Source organism: Bactrocera oleae, chromosome 4 (genome assembly GCF_042242935.1).
Source record: "Bactrocera oleae isolate idBacOlea1 chromosome 4, idBacOlea1, whole genome shotgun sequence".
Classification (NCBI taxonomy): domain Eukaryota; kingdom Metazoa; phylum Arthropoda; class Insecta; order Diptera; family Tephritidae; genus Bactrocera; species Bactrocera oleae.
Window position 1 is genome coordinate 51,738,043 of NC_091538.1, and position 20,505 is coordinate 51,758,547.

Consider the following 20,505-nt stretch of genomic DNA (forward strand, 5'->3'; position numbering starts at 1 on the left):
TCTGGCCCTAAGACACAGTAAATAGCCAAAATATAACTCTGGTTCAATTCAATAATATCTTTCACAGATTTTAGTGGCATAATTTATTTATATTAACATTTTGGAAGTGTATGAAAGGTTTTAGTAAACCAGACTATAATACTTCCGCTTTTGTTAAGACTTGCTTTACAAGAAAGCCTAGAATATTAGTACTAGGAAAATAATTACGATTTTGTCCAGGTTCAATTGTTATCAACCGAAAGTTTTTTTTTGCAAAATTTGCTTTTGCACAGCAGTGTTTCAATTTAAGCTACAAAGCGTTAAATTAAAAAGAGATTGTTGTATCGAGCCGTTCTCGTAAGATATTGCGAATGAAATGTTAGCGCTTTTTCCATTTCTGTGTCTCCCTGACCTTTCTCATCTCTACTCCCTACCTCGTCTGAATCGTTTTGAATTTTCTGATAACAAATACAAAGCTCGACAGGTTTGAAACCAACTTCAAGCGATTTTTTCAGCTTGTACATATAAACAAATTTTCCACAACAAAATTAAAAACGATGTTCTGAAATCGGTTGTGGAAGCTGTTACAGTCAGGTTTTAAACCCTCGCGAGAGCACATTGCTAGCCAGGAACTCAACCCACAACGCAAAAGTGTGATAACAAAAAAAAATTCTATTAAGAAAAGTAATAAAAATATTATACAAAATTAAGTTTCTGTTCCAGAACGATCTAACGGCTGACATGCTGACACTTCGGAATTTTATCGGAGCGCGCAGTGTTACCATATTTACTTTATTTTCTTGCATGTGCTTGGGCATTGGTAAACAAGAATGCACGTTTGTCTGTATGTACAATGTATAGTTGGTTTTGCAACTCACCTGCATCTGTGAATAGGCGGACGATGTGACGCCGCCATAGCTGTTAAGGCTCACGCCGTTCATGTCGGCAAAACCGCTCTCTAAGTCCGAATTGTTGCCTTCCATGTCGTGTGGACTGTTGTCAGAATCGTCGTCAGCTGGAAGAAGGAAATATTTAAAACAAAATTAGTGGAAATTTAACACAAAATTAGCAATAAATTGCATAAGAGTGTGTGTGTGTGGAACTTAGCATTTACAGGAGAACTCGAAGGAATCGTTGATCATTTTAACTGTGCGTGTATGTGTGTATCACGTTATAAATATGTAATATAGATGCTTTTTCCCAATGAGAAACGTGAAGTGCAAAATGTTTGTATCTAAATTTTTTTTTAAAATCTTTTTATAAAATGTTTTTACTTTTATTTTTGAATTTTTTTTTAAATCTATATAAAAACTTTTAAAATTTTTATTTTTGAATTTTTTTTAAGTATTTTTGTTCTTTAAATATTTTTGAACCAAATTAATTTTTTTTACTGTTTTTATTAAAACTTTGTATTATTATGAATTTTTCTGAAAATTTCGAACTTCCAATTGCGCTCGCTTTTATTCGCCTTTTGCGCGTTCCTCTTGCTAACACGCTCGCCGCGCTTTGCCTGTTTGTTTTTATTTCCAATTTTTGTGGTTTTTATTTGTTGTTGTTGTTTCACGTTTCGCCTGCGCTGTCTTCGCTCGCACAATGACTGGAGTGACATTTAATATCTGACTGATTGTGACTGCGCCGAGCGAAGCAATTCATTGGTATACGCTTACTGCTCGCTTTCGTTATTTGAACTGAAGTGAAGCTGTAGCAGCCAACAAGTTCCACATGCTACACTAGGCGCGCTCTCATGCCCGCCTGCCTGATGTGTTTCTGATGCCATGTGCCCTGATCCGCCTCCTATTATTTGCTCTGCACGTCCGCTTGCCAGTTGCGAGTTGTTGTTCTGTTCGTTCGTAGATAAAACAACTCATCTTTGCTCGTAAATTCAACTGACACTTACTAGACACACATACATACAGACGCACTGACGCTCGAGATAAAAAGTTATTTATCCCCTTTAACGGTCCATATCGAATTGTCCAAATATTTAGGTTTTTATTCTTTCTAGCTTTCAAACTGATAAGCAGAACATTTTTGTTGTAGCCGGTGCCCATTTGATGGGCGTGGGGTAAGCTATATAAATAAGTGTGAGTCGACCAGTTAATAATGAAAAGAAAACTAGTTTTTGTTTTGCCGAGACGAACGCAAGTTTGAGTTAAACAGAAACCGAATGTTGTGATTAGAATTTTATACTCTTTCCTTATACAGGCTCGTTCCTTATACTATATATGCTCGATCTCCCTACAAAAAAGATTTTTTCAAACCTCGACTCTTCCTTCGATAAGCAATGACAAGACTTCGAGTATTTTTAGGCATTCTAAAGTTTCTCTGGAACTCCATCACCTTTTCAGAGTGGTCTTAAAACTTGTAGGTATTATAGAAGCGCCATACACAAGTGACATACAAAAAATGCTCTTTCTAGTATTTTTGAACATGAAAGATCACACTTTTAATTCCTAAAATAACATACCAGGTACAGTTTTAGATATTAGAACTTGAACTCTTGGTTATATTTGAAAAAGGCGACTGAGATAGCATAGCTGTTGCATTTCAATTATTTGAACTCCTTGTGTACAGGTCCATGAAAGGTTGCCCAGTTTATAATTCAATCATCTGTTGTCTTCAGAGTCAGTAGAACTTTAGGATTTTCAAATCTGTTGCTAAATCCTAATAGACAACACTACAAGAATGTATTCATATATTATATTATAGCAATCGTTTAAGCTTCAACCATATGCTATACAAAACGGGCTAGATCAAAGTTTTATCTTCACCGATATAACTTTATATCAAAACTTCGCAGCATGAGTCTGTTACTAGTTGATGTCCAAAGTGTGTACATCAAAACAGGTGTTAATCGTTGACTTGATCTCTAAGACTTAAGACGTCTTCTCCACTAAAAGAAACTTATAGATGAAAATATTATAATCAAGCAGATCAACAGGTAGAGTCCGATCAAAATTGTCTGACAAAGAATGCAAAGAATTTCTGTTTGAAATTTTGTACAATTCTTAGATGATGAGTTCCTTCAGAAGATTTTTTCCAGAAGGTTTTGCAAGTATTCCAAATTCAGCTTGTGAATAAGCTCAAATAATAGCGTCTGCCCTCCTTTACCCCTTCCTTTACCGAAACTTTTTCCATGTTTAGAATACTTTGAAGACCTGGTTGTTGTAACACTTATCACTTCTTAAGCCTCACTAAAATTTCGTGATCTAACTCACTATTTCACTTATTGGTAAGAACCGGCAATACTTTCTTATCATTTATGTCACAATTCCTACAAATGGAGCTCTTTATAGAAAAAATTATTTTGTACACAATCATTTAAAGCTAGAGAAAGACGTTCTCAATAACAAACCAAGCTTATACATAGTTACCTTCCGAGAGCTTATGGTAAGACGAATGCCGTATAAACATATTTGTTAATTTTTAAAATTAATGTGAACACGAAAAAATTTATTAAATTACAGATAAAAGAGTATCGAATATTAAAGCTTCTACTCCAAAGCGTTCTTCTTCACAATGTGACGCTTTTAGCTGTGAGCAACGCTTTCAAATAGCAACGAATTTTAAATGATTCGCTTTGTGGTAACACAGTAAACGAGGTCAGTACTGAAGACTCAATTCGTTTCAGTGCTATCGGTCATTTTCATGGAATTTGAGTTTTGATGGAAAAGATCACGAAGATGGCAAATATGTACGGGTATGTAAGTATGTGTATGTATTCTGATAACTGTAAGGTGTGCAACTTTTGGTGGCACGCGATTTAAGATTTTGAACTCTTTTGCACATATTTACAGAAGAACCGATCTATGAATGTGCTGTGATAAGACGTTTAATGAACTCATTTCCGACATATTTTTTTGCCTCAATCGGTCTTGAAGTGTGTGCAATTGCGGTGATTGTGTCGAATCAGTCTGGTAGTGCTGAAATACGTCAGTGAACTGTTCTAATATTTGCCATTACGTACTTACTTCGATCCTAGCTCTTCTGTTTTCAAAGATCGGGGATATATTCAAGTGTTAGTACAGCATTGTGAAGGTCAGAAACTTGTTATTGCATTTTTATTATATAAAAAGATCAATAAAACTATGTTTGACAAGGTGTTACACTTGTTCAATTGTATATAGTTCCTTAACTGAAGCTCACTTAAGCTTAAGAGGAATGATTAGGAAAGGAATGGAAACTTTTTACATACCAAAAGGTTAGCTATATAAGCTCAGTATTGTCCAGATACTTAAGTCTTATTTGATTATCTATTGAGAACTAGATCATCATAAGTACTTATATAGTCTGAGTAATCTTGGTTTTCCCGACTACAAAGAAGTTACAATTAAACATTTGATTGATTGATTGGATTGCCCATATTTTTATAATTAACCAACGCCGGACCAAGGCTTCCTAGGCTTATTGTCATTAAGGAAGTGACGGACCTGTGAGTGAAGCTGGGTAGTTCACTAGTAGGTGAATGTAGATTTGAACATTCAAGTACTGATAATAACTCTTTGATGTTGCGTGTTAAGAAATTTGATTTCTAACCTTTGAATATCCGATGTTAATATAAGCAAAGTACACGTTGTGCTTGGTTCTGCAGTAAGGTTAGTAAGTTCTGGGAGAATACGACGGTTTGCCATTTGATCATTTCAGATTTTTTAGAGGCGAAAATATATATATTATATATCAGTTATCAGTATGATGAGCTGAGTTGATTTAGACATGTCAGTCTGTCTACATATACGCGAATTGTTCCCTCAATTTTTGAGATATCAATCTGAAATTTCACACACGTCCTTTTCTCCCCAAAAACTGCTTATTTGTTGGAATTGACGATATCAGATCAATATAGCATATAGCAGCCATACAAACTGAACGATCAGAATCAAGTGCTTGTATGGAAAACTGTTTAATTTAACAAGATATCTTCACCAAATTTGGTTTGAACTATTGTCCAAGGCAACAGTGCAATCTTCGAGAAAATTGTTCAGACCGAAATAAAAAAGCTTCCAAACATCGCATCCTGCCAATTATGAGACCCTGTATTTTGATTATGTGGCCAACACATAGATACAGGCAGCTTTCAGATCTCTTATTTTACTATTTGTTTTGGCCATATATGACTCTAGCGTTTAAATAACGTTTAGTAACCGCTTTATCATTTTTCAATACAAAATTAATCAAAATCACAAAGCACAGTATGACATGTTATTGACACTGAAGAACTTGTTATACATATGTATGTGGTATAAATATGTATTATGTATTCACTATACATTCGTAATAATAATATGGCGAATTGATGTGTAAACACTTACATTTATTAATGTTTTTAAAATCACTGGAATTTCATATACTCTTGTATGCGTCAAAAAGCTTTTGAAAATATCTTCAAAATATACTTTTCGTTAAATTTTAGAATAGAAACTTTAATTCTTCACTAGAAATTTATTAAATATCAAACGAAATATTTTTTAATATCTTCACGCGTTGAACGGTTGTCAGTAAATGTCAAAGTAAAAGTAAAAATCAATGTTTTTATCAGTTAAACAGATTGCCAACTCTACGCCAAAATGCAAAGTGAAATGCAAAAGATAATTTTATTAAAGATAAATAAATCTAATTATTTCAAATAACTAATATGTGCTCGTAATTGTCAAACAATGATTCATTGGGAGGCATTCTTCTATGAGTTTTGTGTGGTGATAATCCAAAATATTTTTATGACTAATATATATATGTATATATATTATAATAATTAGTCATACACACCCCTCATACTCAATGCTATTAGTAGCTATTGCACTTTATGATCTTTTGTTTATCATACATTTACTCAAATAGTTGGCAACTCTGTGTTTTAGTAAAGTGTCTTTAATCTTATCAGACTTATCGCAAACGCTACACCGCCGCGCTTTTGGTTTGCCAAGAAGAGTGAATTCTACTTTGTGTGCAATTATGCAAATATATATATACATATATATATATATATATATATATATATATAAATATGTATGTAAGTATACTGGTAGATCTATATTTATATGACATACTCAATATATCGTGCAAAAGCTTTACATTGGTATCGCGAATTATCACTTGTTATCAGAAGTTTGTTTGTGTAAATATCATTATTATATTCATATTACGGTTATATTACATTTAAAATGATTGGTAAAAATATTATATTAATTTTTTTTTGTTTGAAGAAAGAACGACTGATAATGCACAGTGGGGAAAAATAGAAAATATTTCTATACTTTTATAAGGAAAGGGTTACGTGACCATAAAGTAATTAAGGGGGCAATATATTTAGCATTGAATATCGAATTAAAAATCCTGAGATTTACTCAAACCAGAAACGTATTAAGAAAGCCTATATGGCGTATTCCACGTGCAAGAGGATACTCAGCAGGAACTGGGAGCTAAAACCGAATATAGTCATGTATATATATACGGTCGTCGTTAGACCAATTCTTACATTGAAGTACTGGTTTGGTGGCCTGCATTAATGAAACAAAATAAAAATATAATGGAATACAAAGTGCAGCCTGTGCAGGGGTTACCAGGGCGATTAAATCATAAATCATGTCAAGAGTGAGGCGCTTAATATACATTTATGTTCCTGCACCAATTGCTCATAGATGTTTTCATACAGAAAGTGGCAAGATAAGTAGTTTCATTTTCTGCTATAATAATTAAGGAGATTGGTGGATGGAATAAGAAGAGTTATGGACATAGCGAATTCCGTACCACCTCGCTACTAATCTAAATAAATCAGATTCCTCATAAAATTGGATTTCAATAGTTACTTTCCGGTGAGAATACCATCTAGACATGAATAGAGAAGAGGTTTAGTTGAGATAGTATCTCATTCTATACCGATGGATACAAAATGGACTGCGGTTTAGGGACGGGGTGTACTCCGAGGATCTTGACATAACTCTATCTTGCCGTTTATAAAATTCAGCTAGCATCTTCCAAGCGGAAGTAATAGTCATAGAGAAGGCCTGTAGAGTTCTACTGAACAACTACGGAAGGATATAGAGAGCGACCATTTACACAGACAGCCAGGCGGCACAACTAACCTTGTCGTTGCAAAATTTTAATTCCAGCATAGTAAACAAATGTAGGAAGGCTTTAAACTTACTCAACACAACTCCAATTGTCCATAGACAAATGCAAGGCAAAGATAATACCATATTCACTAGGAACGATCAAATGAGAGTTTAAAACACAACTTGAATAAATAGCTGAGAATCGATGGAAATCTATGTACAACCAAATGCAGGATAGCGAAACAGATATAGCCAAAATATGACAAGAAAAAAGCTAAGGACTTATTACATAGGTCCAGGAAAGGTATATACAGACTTACTGCTACCATAACGGGATATTGGTTTCGAAGGGAGTAAGGAAACGGTTCTACGCTTCCTCAATGAGTGCCCAGCTCTATCACAAATCAGACATCGAACTGTTGGAATCCATCAGATATAAAATCTTGAATGTCTATATACAAAAAGCATAACGGAGATAAGTAGTTTCATTGAGGACACCGAAAGGTTTGAACACAGCAATAAAACGTGATAGAATTGAGCCCGAAGGCACTTTTACCTACCTATCTACTTAAAACATATAAAATAAATAGGAATAACAATTATTTATTAAAAAAACAGATAAATCTTATATAAAACTCGTTTGAAATGAGTAACCATAAAGAATTTGTGCCGTTAATAAAAAGTGCCTTAAATACTAAAAAAAATTAAGAATAAAAAATTAAGAATAAATAATTTTTTTTTGCTACCAAATTTTTTTACTTTGTTAACTAGTGTATGTATGTTTAAAATAACTTATAAGTAAATAATATGCCATCTGATATTCTCAATGATATTAAAAAAAAAAATAAAAATATGTTGTTTCAAATTATTTTATAATTATATTATTTTACCTTAACTCTCTGAAATGTAGCATAGCTTTTGGCGTAGAGTAAAATACTTCCAAAGTGCGGTAACTTCATTCGGATTTTGAGATTATCAGGTGAAATCGAATATTTTATTTGTATAACCGAATATCAGTAGGTAATTAAATATGATTTTGTATATTCGCATCTATATTAAGCAAATTTTATTATACTCGGATAACGTATATTACCCGAATATCCATATTTTATTTATCTACGGATAGCCGTATAAATTTTCGTATTTTCGTATATACGAATAGTGTAAGCCCTACTACTCACTTTTTAATTAACTTTTCATACCTTTGTAAGCAAATTTTATTTTTGAAGCATACATTTAGAAAATAAGAACGGGCTTTAAAAATATTTTTAGATTTATATAGTTACCTACGTTAGGTGAGGTTCTAGCAGTTCACTTGGACTGCTACTAAAGTCAGAAAAGAACTTTTATAATTATACATATTTTATGTATCGACAAGGTTCTTGAACCCAACATAAGCCTATTTAGGCATTGTATTTCTATTCCTTAGCTAGCTAATTTGGATGAAAAGTCTTGATATCACAATTTTTGAACTTTTTTTAAACCGGTAAGCCGGCCGCCTTTTTCTTTGGAATTTGAGTCTACCATAGAATCAAAAGAATAGTCTTATGTAATCATATAATATCGAGATTCAGAAATACGAACTCAGTGCTTTTAACTTTAAAACTACACTAGTAGATAGGTTTCACTTTAACTTTTTCAAAGAAGGGAGATTAAGTTCGAGGAAAATTCACTCACACTGAAGTGAAGCTTCAGATAAAATTATTATATCATACTTCGAACACCTCATATCTTTAGCATTAGGCATTAGCATAGAACCAATCTAGGAAGATCAATCGAAATAGAAGATCAGCTAAAAAGGTTATAGAGTAGTAAGTTATATATAAAACCATATGAAAAGGGCCGGTGTAAAAAATTTTACTCACTTAAAAGGAAAAACTTTAAAATTAGAAAATCTCTGATCATCTCAATTCAGACACTAAAACTTCAGTGAGATCAGTTCGGTGAAATTATGATTCAAGTGACAAGTGATCACATAACCGTTAAGTATTGTTTTGATATAGAAAATTTTTTCATAAACAGGTAAGACGATCATCAGTTCATAATTGACCTTATATGGTATTGATTATCCTATATTCAGGTGTGTTCCACCTACCGTGTCTCATTAGTACGCTGTGTTGTGGATTGCGAATGATACGTATTTGTCGATCAGTGTTTTGTGGTTCACCAAATTCACCGCCAATATCCTTGGGCAATTGCCACAGGGCGCTACGCTCCTCGAGGTGATCGCGTGGAAAGTAAAGCGGCGCTAGCACTTCATAAATGCCACGTTCGTGTGCGCTAACACACAATATCACAATTTGCGTTTGATATTTATCTAAAAATCGACGAATTGTACCTGAAAATAATAAATGAAGACACCATTAAAACAATGAAGAAATTTATAATGGATGTTTGTTGAATAATTACGCAATGCTATGTGGGCAGCTAAATCGGCTGGGAAACTACTCTGATTGGCACTTAAGTTGCTGATAGCGATTGTACGTAGATTTAGTTCTTTAGCTTTGTACAAAGCATTTCTGCAAAAGGTTAATAATAAATATGTTTGTTTGAAAATTGAAAAAGTTAAATAAAAATATAGTTTTTAAAAATAATTGTGTGATGTTCTATAGTCGAGGAAGCAAGTTCAGCCTATCACTATATAAAATAGAGGATAGGTTAGTCAAAGCAGTCGAGCTCTCCATATGTATATGGTCGAAACAATGTTAGGTAGTCCCTTTAATCAAAAAACTATTTTTAAATGATATTCTTTGTAAAAGCCAAAAATATAGATTTAAAAGCACTATTTGCAAAGTACATGTTCAGCAATGCGCCCTCGCCTGCCAAGGAACAGCAATTGTTTTTCCACTGAGAATCAAATTTCAAATGATACCACAGTTGTCTCGACTCTGGGGGAGACTGACTGAAGACAGATCGCTCCTGTTGCAGTTGACAGGTATCTAGCTAAGTTTTAATTTTATTGTACGGTGTTCGTTGCTCCTTCATCATCCGCAGCATTAAAAAATTTAGTCTGACCATAGTAGTGGATAAAAAAAAGACCGGATTAAGGTGTAATACGACCCGTGTCGAGGTGTAATACGACCCGTAATTAGATAACCATACTTTCGGGGCTATGCGCCAGTGGAATCATGAGCCAAAACACAAATAATAAAATACCAAAGGAGTGCGGGTCTCCTGAAAAAAAAGTCCCGTAAAGAGGGCAGCCTTCTCGACGAGCTCTAAGACAGAAGCAACATCATCAGCGGCAGCGGCTACAAAGCAGGAAGGGAAAGAAGTTGCCAAAAGTGAGTCTGCTGGTAGTGTATCTGACAAAAAATTACCTAATGACCTATCTTTAGGTCAAAGTATGCGGAGAATTGTCGTGCTGGCAATCTGCTCAGAAGGGTATAGTTGCAACCGCCAACCAATGAGGAAGTTAAAAAGGAGGTCCAGGAATTCACTGATTGTGCGAAAGCGGTTCTAGTTAACTTTAAACTTGAACTGTCTGCATTACAAAAATTTCCTGGAAGTGCAATCCGCGTACGCCCCCGCTGCCAGCTGGTACCGCGCCAAATCCAGATTATTACTTGTGACGACGAGAGATTGATCCAGATTTACAGAGCCGCTGTAGTTAAAGTTGGGCAAGTAAATACCGGAGCCCAGCTGGTAGCGGATTGAAAATTCATTCTAACCAGGCCAAGGGTAAGGGTGTAGATCCCAGCTACACAATCACAGCTGAACCAGATAATGCAGCTAATTAGAGCATGCAATCCAAATTTGCCAACAGAGGAGTGAAAATTCGTAAAGGCTTTCAGGGACCCCACAGCAGAATCTGGGGTGAAGACGAAAAGGGTCACGAGGCAGATCATGCGTTTATTAACAAAGTAATCCCTTGAAGCGGTGGCGAAAGATGGCGTAAAGATCAGCTATGAATTCACAAAGGTCAAAATTATGACATACAGATCAAATGCCGATACTATGCCATGCATTCCTCGAGTGTTGTCAAATGAAAATCTTTATATTCTATCATAAAGCAATACCATTAGCCATGTGAGTAACATTACCTGTAAGAGTAATGCAATGTATTTTCAGCAGCACTTTTGAATGTCTCCTTAACAGTTGGTCCGACGGTGTGTATCACAAATTTGGCTGGTAAATTATAGCCACGCGTAACGCACACCTCACCAGTTCGGCACTCTATAAATGAAGAATAATGAAATATTAAGTTTTGCAAATTCAAATATTTCAAGTACTAACCTTTTAGGTTATCGCTTAATTCTTCCTTCAAGTGAATACCGGCAGCGGCATAAATGCGTTCGGCAAGTGGATTAGTCTCGTTTTGTGTCTCCTCGATAGTATTTGTGATGGCGTCCACTTCGAGTGTGGTTACATCGCCCTCCCTGTGACAATAATGCAAATAACAGTACATATGTAATAATGTAATGAATTGATGTAATTGCCAATTACCACAACAAAAAGCGATTATTAACATCTTTTGATAACGGAAATGGACTGCAATTGTGACGTGGGCCGCCCAAAGTTGAGTAGTCCGTTATTGGCAGACGGGTATCTGTCTTCTCTGAGCCACCCCAGACTGAGAGTGTGTCAAATTTTACTTTCTGCTCGCGTGGATGGTGGATGGAGGCGATTGTTGGAAGTTAGCATGCAAGTGGAAAAAAAATGAAAACAACCGTTAATTGTTTATTAAAGTCGCTGCATTATTCCAAACATGCGCTTGTATATATTCGTATCTAATCTTACGAATTGTTGAAGGTGTCAATTACTTACGCACAATGTCGAGTCTGACGACGTCTTACAATCCTCATTGGAATTGGAATCAAGGCGCATGTCTCTGCAAAGGAAGAGTGACGAGCAAAAGTATTTCATTAGCGATATTACAAGCATACGTAAATGTGTGTGTGTATGTATGTATGTATGTATATGTATTTAGGTACTTTTAAGTTACTAGATATGATATAATACAATCGCTATTGATTGGGAAATATGTGGACGCACGCGAGGAAAAATTTTCAAGGTAACATTTTTTGTAATTTTTTTTTCTATTTTTTGCGTTTATTTATTTTTGGGATGGCCAGGAAGTTGTGCAGCTACAAAATGTTTCCAGTTTATTTCCATCTATTTTTAGCTATTGACATTTAATTATATCGACTATGCCTTGAGAGTTTAGGTGGAGGTTGTAGGTTGTTTGTTTTTGTTTTTATTTCGCTTATTAAACAATTTACAACTTTTTTGCTTTCTAAGGCGTATAATTGTGTAATTTCAAGCGCGTTTGGAGTTAACAACTCATAATTTTACAATTTTGTTTGAACACCGTCAAAATGTATGCTTTAAATTACTCTAACGCTAGAAAAAATTGTATTTAAGAAGAAGACGTGGCAACATCTCAATACTTTCTTCTTGAATGTAACGCGTTTGCGAGATCAAGGCTTAGACACTTGACGTGAAAATTATTGATTGAAAATTAGAGGTTTTTTTGCGATGTTAGATCAATATAAAGAGGAAAAAAAATATTTTTATTGAAGAAAAAAATCACATTGTGTTTGGGACATAGGAAGGTAAGTTTACACTAAATTTCGTGTCAGAAAAATATTTTTTGTACAAGATAAAATTAAAAAAAAAAGAACACATAAAATTGAGGTTATGCGAAAAAATCTATAAACAAAAGTTATACATCTTTTCATTGCTTATAACATTGCCATACAACTTTTTTCTATAGGAAACGTAATTTTATCGAATATCGGGATAAATCGTTTTTAACCCTTAAAAATTTAACCACGCCTCTCCCTTTCCTCTACCCGACCTTAAATCGCGCGTAAATTACTTTTTCTTTAATGTTTGTTTTTTTATTTTTCGTTTTCGATGAGCCTATTATGAGTTTCTCTCATTTTATATCATTTTCAAAGGCTTTTGAACTAGTTTATATAGAATACCCAGGATTAAAATTTTTACCACCAAATTGAAATAAGTTCATAATATTCTGCAGAATTTTTATGTTATTATTATATCATTTGCATTAATGTTAAGACCACTGCAATGGAAGAGTTTTTCAACTTCAATTTCATTCAATGTACTGCGGCAATTAAGCACTTTAAACAACGGTAATTAGCTTGATTAAATTGCTGCAAAGTTGTATGTAGACATAAGCAGTAAAATAAATTTTAAAAAGTCTGGTCATTAAATGAATTAAAAATGTGCGACGAAATTGGCATGCGTTTATGGCGCAAGTTTATGGGTTCGTTGATATACTGACTAATACTTTACTAACATAGGAGTATGTCCTGAAAAAGATGTGAAGTGACCTTAAGTTTATGTTGCAAGTGTGATATATTTAATATTATATGTACTGCTGGAGTCTGGAGATCAAAAGAACTACCATTAGATAACGAGCTAATTAGACTTTAAAACAGTAAAGGTGTCTTCATGTAATAATTTTTTACAAATATTTGAGTAGAAGTCAGAATAGTCATACTCAACTTAATTCACAAAATAAGCGATCTGTTATTCTTTCACAAAATATATATTATTCAAAATTTTATCAATAACACAAATATAAAGTCATAAGCTCATTATTAAGCTAACTGATCTTTATAGAAGTTAGGTTTAAGTTGTCAAGAAATATTTATTTTTTACAGTCCTTGATGGAGTTTTTGAAATACACGGCAATATGAATGCAGAGGCAATTATTCGAGGAAATCGTACCCAATCTTTTCATACTTCCACAGGTGAAAAGAATGTATTTGTGATCTTTGAAGCGTAGAAAGAAAGAATGAAAGCGTGGTCTTCGTAGAAAGTGATAAGGTTTAAATCTGATTTCTCTAGCTTTGATATAAAAGTAAACATTTGGAGTTAATGTAGTGATAGAAGGAAATAATCAAATGCCTATTTGAAAATAATTTGGTATAACTTCCAAATTTAATGCAGTTGAGTATTGCAATGCTGAATTCTCTCTTGTCTGAAAACAGAATAGTATAATTTTTTCCCAACATATGGCGATAAAACGAACTCATGGGGCGATAAATATGGCGATAAAACGAACTCATCTTTTTGCTCACGTGACCAGTTGAGATGAAGTATTATTAATTGCTAATTCTCTTGGGAAGTTTGGTTTTTGGAGCACAATTACTTGCTAATGTTTCCACACCTGGCAATGTGAAGATCGGCTGGCAAATCTAATATTTTGTATACCCAAAATATTGCAAATAATTTCCAATTGCTTTTTCTGCTCTCTTCAATTAGTATTAAGCACACCAGCCTTCAAAACATAATTTATTCAATTTTATTTTTGACTTTTATATGATTTTAATTAGAGCCGTAGTTGATATTTTTTATAAAATTACAGTGATCACATGCAATCTATGTCAATAGAATACTCCTAAAGACTGGTTGCATGCTTATTTGTGTATTTGGTTTATTTTCTATCAGGTTTACTCTTTCATTAGCATTTTTGTCAACCAAAACACACTAATTTGTCGTTTATGTACACATCAACTCAGACATACAAATTTATAATATAAATATATATATTATATGTATGAATATACTCGTATATACAGGTATATGCGTTAATTGTAAGCACAAATAACTTTCCATATATTTTATACACATTTCTGCATTTATATATGACTGGCATTCCTTAGCGAAGTCATTACTACAACTTAGTGGAATGTGGTCGTAGAAAAATAAAATTTCGAAAGAAATAACTTTACTATGAAAATCTGTCTGCTGTTCGGAGGTGGCTGAAGAGCCAACTTTTATGTTGAACAATATTAATCATCTGTATTACTATGTACAATATATAAGCCATAATGTATTATCCGAGACAGGGTATTCTTAAAAGCATGAAAGTTTGGACGGACTTTTGATGAGGGGGTTTTAATTATGTTAGGTGCGTAAACTGACTATATCATATCATATATTGCTGTACTACGGACTGCTATCATTCACGTTGGCAATATGCTTTTAATAGTGTACACTGATTGATCGATGAACATGAAAAATCATCTGGTCTTTAAGGAGAATGCTATGATGTCCAACTTTGCGCCTGAAAAAGTGTTTTTGCGGGGAATTCTTCTTCATCAATTTAATTTGAACAAAACCTTCGGATGAGGTCATCGTATTTTAGTGGAAGTTTACGATGAACATGTTCTAGCTGAACGAACGTGCTGAAAGTGAATTTAAAAATGATGATTTTGGCTTGAAAGGCGAGGAGTATCTTGGTAAACCAAAAAAAGTTTGAAGATGAGGAATTAAAGATTTGTTGCCAAGCGCAAGAAGAGCTCGCGGAATCTTTGGGAATCAAGAGACGCTGAAAGACGATTTTGCATGCAGAAATGCTGCTAGAACAACGCTACAATAGAAATCGATTTTGCATTGGATTGTGACTGGAGATGAAAAATGAATCTATTACGACAACCTTAAATAAACACAAGAAATTATACATATGTGAAACCTGGCCAACCAGCCTAATACAACAGCAAAGTCGAATATCCATGACGCCTAGGTAATGTTCCGCATTTGGTGGGATCAGAAAGGCGTGCATTAATGGGGTACTCTACCGACAAAAACTCATCAAATTGAAGCGAGCGATTGCCGAAATACGCCCAGAATTCGCGACTAGGCAAGAGGCAATGGGCATGTTGCAAGAGCAGAGAAAAACTATTTTAAAAACAGCGGCTAGAAAGCTTTGCTTCACTCGCCTTATAGCCAGAACCTTGCCCCTTTCGACTATCATTTGTTACGGGCGATGCAGAATATCTTCACTGGAATACGGTTCACATCAGCAAAGCGTATCAAAATTGATTTGAACCATTCTTGGCCGCCAAGCCGGCTCAGTTCATTTGGGATGGACTCCATAAATTGTCAAAATTATGGGAAAATGGTATTGTTTCAGATGGACAATACGTTGAATAATACTATTGTAAAAGTTTTTCTTAAATTAATATTAAAATGTTGAAAAAAAAAACCGCACGAGTATATAGTCAATGTATTTTAAACCTGTTGAGAATTGTGGAGAAATACAAAATTAACGAATGAAATATTGACAATAGTATCTCTTAATTCCTCAAAATCTTTTGAAAGATTAAAATTTAAATTGAAATATACGATATATACATATACATATATGATATACACCTATTCCTCTTAATATTTTCAATTATACTAGTAGTTATATGAATATACATATGTATATATATATAAATAAGTATATATGTAGAAAAGATTCCAGACAACTTTACTAATCGCTAAGTAAATATTTGTGTTATTCCACACACCAATACACACGCATACATATACACACACACATAAAGATGTCCGAGCGCGCGTTAATATTTTATGCAAAAGCCACAAATAGTGCTTTTGACAATTTTATTGTTTGCTTAAATATAATAAAAGCGATAAATATTGTAAATAAAAATTTGTCATTTGAAGCTTTTTTTTCTGCGAAAAGCGTTAAAAGAACTGCGAAGTTGATGGCACGAGCAATATGATTTATGCCCTTAATTCACACAACCAACTACAAAAACAAATGACTGTAAAATAATTGCGCTACACTTTATTGGCCACTTAAACACGGGGATACAGGTGTATATGATAGCATCAGTGCCTAGGTTTTGTTGTCGTCATTGGTTCGATTGACGTGCAAAAGTAAAAAAATAAGACAGTTAGAATTCAAAAAAGGTAGACAAATAAATATCAAATAAGGAAAAAATATCATTATCTTCCGTAGTCAGCTCATTTAATTGGCTTATCAGTATTTCGGAATAATTTTTGCATTGATAATGCGTTATTAATCAACTGGCGATTTGTAAATTGTTTTCATATTTTACATACTTATTAATTTTTCACTAAATTTTTTGCTTAAACACGCGCACCACGCTGCATTGTAAGTTAGCAGTGTGTGCTTGTTTATAATGAGTCTAAAGGTTATACTTGTATATAATTATAGATACATATTTTAACAGAATCGATAATTTCATCAGTTTATTTATTTAATAGTATTTAATTTTAGTTAAAACAAGATAAAACGTTAACTTCAGTTGCATCGGCGCTGTAATACCCTTCACAATTACAAATATTCCTTACAAGAACTTTGATCGTTCATCTCGTATGGCAGCTATATGCTATATTATAGTGATCCCATGTCAACAATTTCTTCGGAGATCACACCATTGTTTTGAAAATGAATCATTGCCAAATTTCTTGAAGATATCTTGCGTTCGCTGCGAATACTATTAATTATACAATAGAACAAAATAATGTACTACGACTTTGCAGAACATATTATATAATTATCTACAAAAAATGTCTCGGCAGAATATGTCTAACTGTTATAGTTACGTCACAAGAAGTGTGCTTTTATTTAAAAAATGCCGTCTTTGTAAAAGCTCTTTAATTTTACCTTGGTATTATTTCTCATCAAAAATAATTACTTCATATTTAAGACTGATTCAATTTTCTTTATATATATAATTTTTTAATTATCCGATTCGGGCATTCCATTCGAAAGATATCACGAATTTAAAAATGTAAGTTAGTCGCGTGGTAAGCGGCGACCCGCTCAGCTAGGCCGCAACATAATATGCGATGTGAGCGTCATTGGGGTACGGGAGGGGAGTCAATGCCAAAAAATTAAGTGCAGCCCCAAAATATTTAGAAACAGTCGTGGTGGACTTAACTTCTAGCTAAACAGCTTTATAGGTTAAGAAAACGAAAAATTACAGTTGTAGTGAAATTTGGGTGAAATTGCACTGATATTTCGATCGAACTCGGAATTGGAGAGTTATTTTGTGTATGTAGGGGTATAGAATATTATATGACACCCAAGCGCAGACTTCACTTATGATTTTGTTTTTCTACCGAATTTCTTACCTTAAGTGATTTGTTGATTTATTAGAATATATAGGATGTATACAGATTTCAAAAAATTAAATTTGTATGTTTTTCGTCTATAAAATCTGTTTATATATTATATAAACTTGTTGTCAATTGTCTGCCTCCTTTGTTTTTATTGTCATTCTTATATCGTAAACCGGCAGCAACCGCGTCCAACCGGTTTTAAGCGGCGAAAACTTCGGTTGTTAAAAATAAGTGACAAAAAAAAAGCGTTTGGCCATTTTTCGTTTGTTTACGCAAAAGTGGTGATATCATTAAAAACAGATGCAAAAACAAAAGCAACAAAGGCGTGCAATATTTCGTCAACTTTTTGCCTTCTCTTTTGAATATAATTTACGTTGTTTTGATGGCACACGGACACAGATGCATACGCACTTGATGAGTCGCCCACACTTTTTGCCGTCTGCAGGTGTGTGCGTGTGTTTTGGACTTAGTTCTTTTTCGACTCGCGTTAGTCTTTTTTGTTTACTTAAACGAGTATGCAAATGAAATTTGTGAAAGTAACGTGCAATTGGCATTAAATTTTCATAAATAAAAGTTGACACATTTCAGTTGCGTCCGACCGACTTTACGAACAAACCCACATGCATTTACCTCCATACATGTGTGTATGTGCGTAAGTGTGTGTTGGTGTATTTTCCATCGTTTTTTGGGTCTTTTAATGCATTTTTAATTGAATCGAAAGCCCGCTTAGTCACGTGTGCGTTTTGACGCCGTCTCATAATCTGGTTAATAAAAATACTCATTTAAATTTTATAGGGATGTTGCATCCTCAATATTAATGTCTTTACTTGATATTGGATTTAAATAAAAAAGGTTAATATATGCCGTGACTCACACGCCCTTTATAAGTTCGGGTCTATGAACTTGTTTTCATGCAATATAAAGTGGTATTTTGCATCACACACTGTTCACTGAAGATGGCGCACAAAGGAACTAGAATAAAAAAAGATTCTCCTGAACAGTCAAACTGGTATTATGGCAACAACGTTTCACGAATTGACTATGTAAGCTTAAATGAGCTCTAGCAACAAAGTTGCAAAAGCCGAATCAAAGTAAAGGCGGAAGAAAATGAAGGCATAATATAGTCACATCACAATTCAAAACAAAAAAAGCAAGAAAAAGAAAAAACGTTGACTTCAGCTGCACAGAAGCTATAATACCCTTCACCGATGCATTTTTTTAGCATAAAAGGAAAGAAAGAGATTTGTATTGATTTTGATCGGTCAGTTTGATATACACTGACAAATTTACATATGACAAATTTCGTGGAAATAGACTTGTCAAATGAAAAAGTATTCCGTAGCTGACGAAAAAAAAAAAATAAAAAATAAGTGACAGTCTATTTAAGATTCCTTGAAAATCTCTTCAGTTCTAAGGGATCGCAAAATCGTTTGAAATAATTTTATAACAGTCGTACTTATTATTAAGTCAGATGAACATTTTTTGCATTGTCCTGTTAGAAGTATTTTTAAATTCAACGTCAGAAATTTAACCACGATTTAACGGCATACAGTATTAGAAGTAATTAGTAAGAGCTTTAAGTGATTGAGAAGAAAGAGAGCTGATTGTTGCTTTCTATAATAGGAAAAACGACGATTTTTATCCTTTGAGGAAATATCTAGGGTTTCAATAAGAAGTTAACGAGATTAATAAATCTGTATAGCTCTGTGTAAGAATGTTTTTTGTGATTATCAAGCTTAGGTTTCATCCCATTATCCGAAACTCAGGAAATCAAGAACAGAACGTTATTTTCCTATATATCGTTCAAAATCCGATTAGGTAGAGCTTACTTACTTAATATGGAGGAATGAGAAATACTACTTCACTGATTTCGGTTTCACCTTCCCACTCCGTTTTGGTTCATGTTAAGTCAAAGGAAAAATGTTTTCTTTGTAATATTTCTGATTTCTGCTGATTTTCCTTAGACGTTATAGGAAGATTTTATTACATAAGGTGCTAGTCATTAGACCAGATCAAATCCGACTTTATAGGAACCGATAATTTTTGGTTATGCTGGATGAGATTGGGAGTTGAGAAGTCATTACTAAAGGTATTGGGTTCTTAAGAAATATTAAAACAAACTGGTGAAAAATCAGTACTATAGTTTTGGATACCGAATTAATTGTACATAGTGTAATGTAATATTTTTTCCAAGTGTAAGCAGCTTACTACTACTTGCTAAAATTAATTTAAACTCTTCTTCCTTAATAGTAATCGACGTTACATGCTATACACATTATAATTTTAAATAACTTTCTGAAATGCTTGATTTTTTGCCGTATTTCTGTTATACCGTTACATTCGTACATCATATTTATCAAGATTAAAAGCATGTCGGCACGAAATGCCAACCGGCGAATAATCCGGTAACGAGCACAAGTAAGCGGCAAATATGTAAGAACACACATCCGCATATGCAGACTGAAAACGATTTCCATAAGTGTGGCACCATTGTTTGTTATGCAAATCGGCTTTTTGGTACGAATAACTTGATGGTGTAAAATGGGCTTTCCAATCAGCCAATCGTCGTCCTATCGTTTTCATTACCGGAAGTGGTAGGAGTTCGCTTAAGGAAACAACG

The 20,505-nt window shown here is 33.8% G+C and overlaps 1 protein-coding gene across 7 annotated transcripts in view; it reads right to left on the reverse strand.

Annotated features, from left to right (window-relative positions):
• The window catches only part of Gdap2 (ganglioside induced differentiation associated protein 2), a 79,151-nt gene that overhangs the window by 30,393 nt on the left and 28,253 nt on the right, over positions 1-20,505 (reverse strand). For 4 of the 7 annotated variants that reach the window (XM_036377919.2, XM_036377912.2, XM_036377966.2 and 1 more), the window contains 7 exons: positions 11,796-11,859; positions 11,475-11,626; positions 11,265-11,407; positions 11,072-11,204; positions 9,438-9,547; positions 9,124-9,366; positions 858-994 (listed from right to left, as the gene is read on the reverse strand). In XM_036377919.2, coding sequence (XP_036233812.2) covers positions 858-994; positions 9,124-9,366; positions 9,438-9,547; positions 11,072-11,204; positions 11,265-11,407; positions 11,475-11,626; positions 11,796-11,855 — 978 coding nt within the window. In that variant the 5' untranslated portion in view covers positions 11,856-11,859. Of the gene's footprint in view, positions 1-857; positions 995-1,093; positions 1,255-3,353; positions 3,505-5,288; positions 5,469-9,123; positions 9,367-9,437; positions 9,548-11,071; positions 11,205-11,264; positions 11,408-11,474; positions 11,627-11,795; positions 11,860-20,505 lie in introns of those variants that run through there. The other 3 variants (XM_036377981.2, XM_070109298.1, XM_036377977.2) reach the window with 3 other exon arrangements.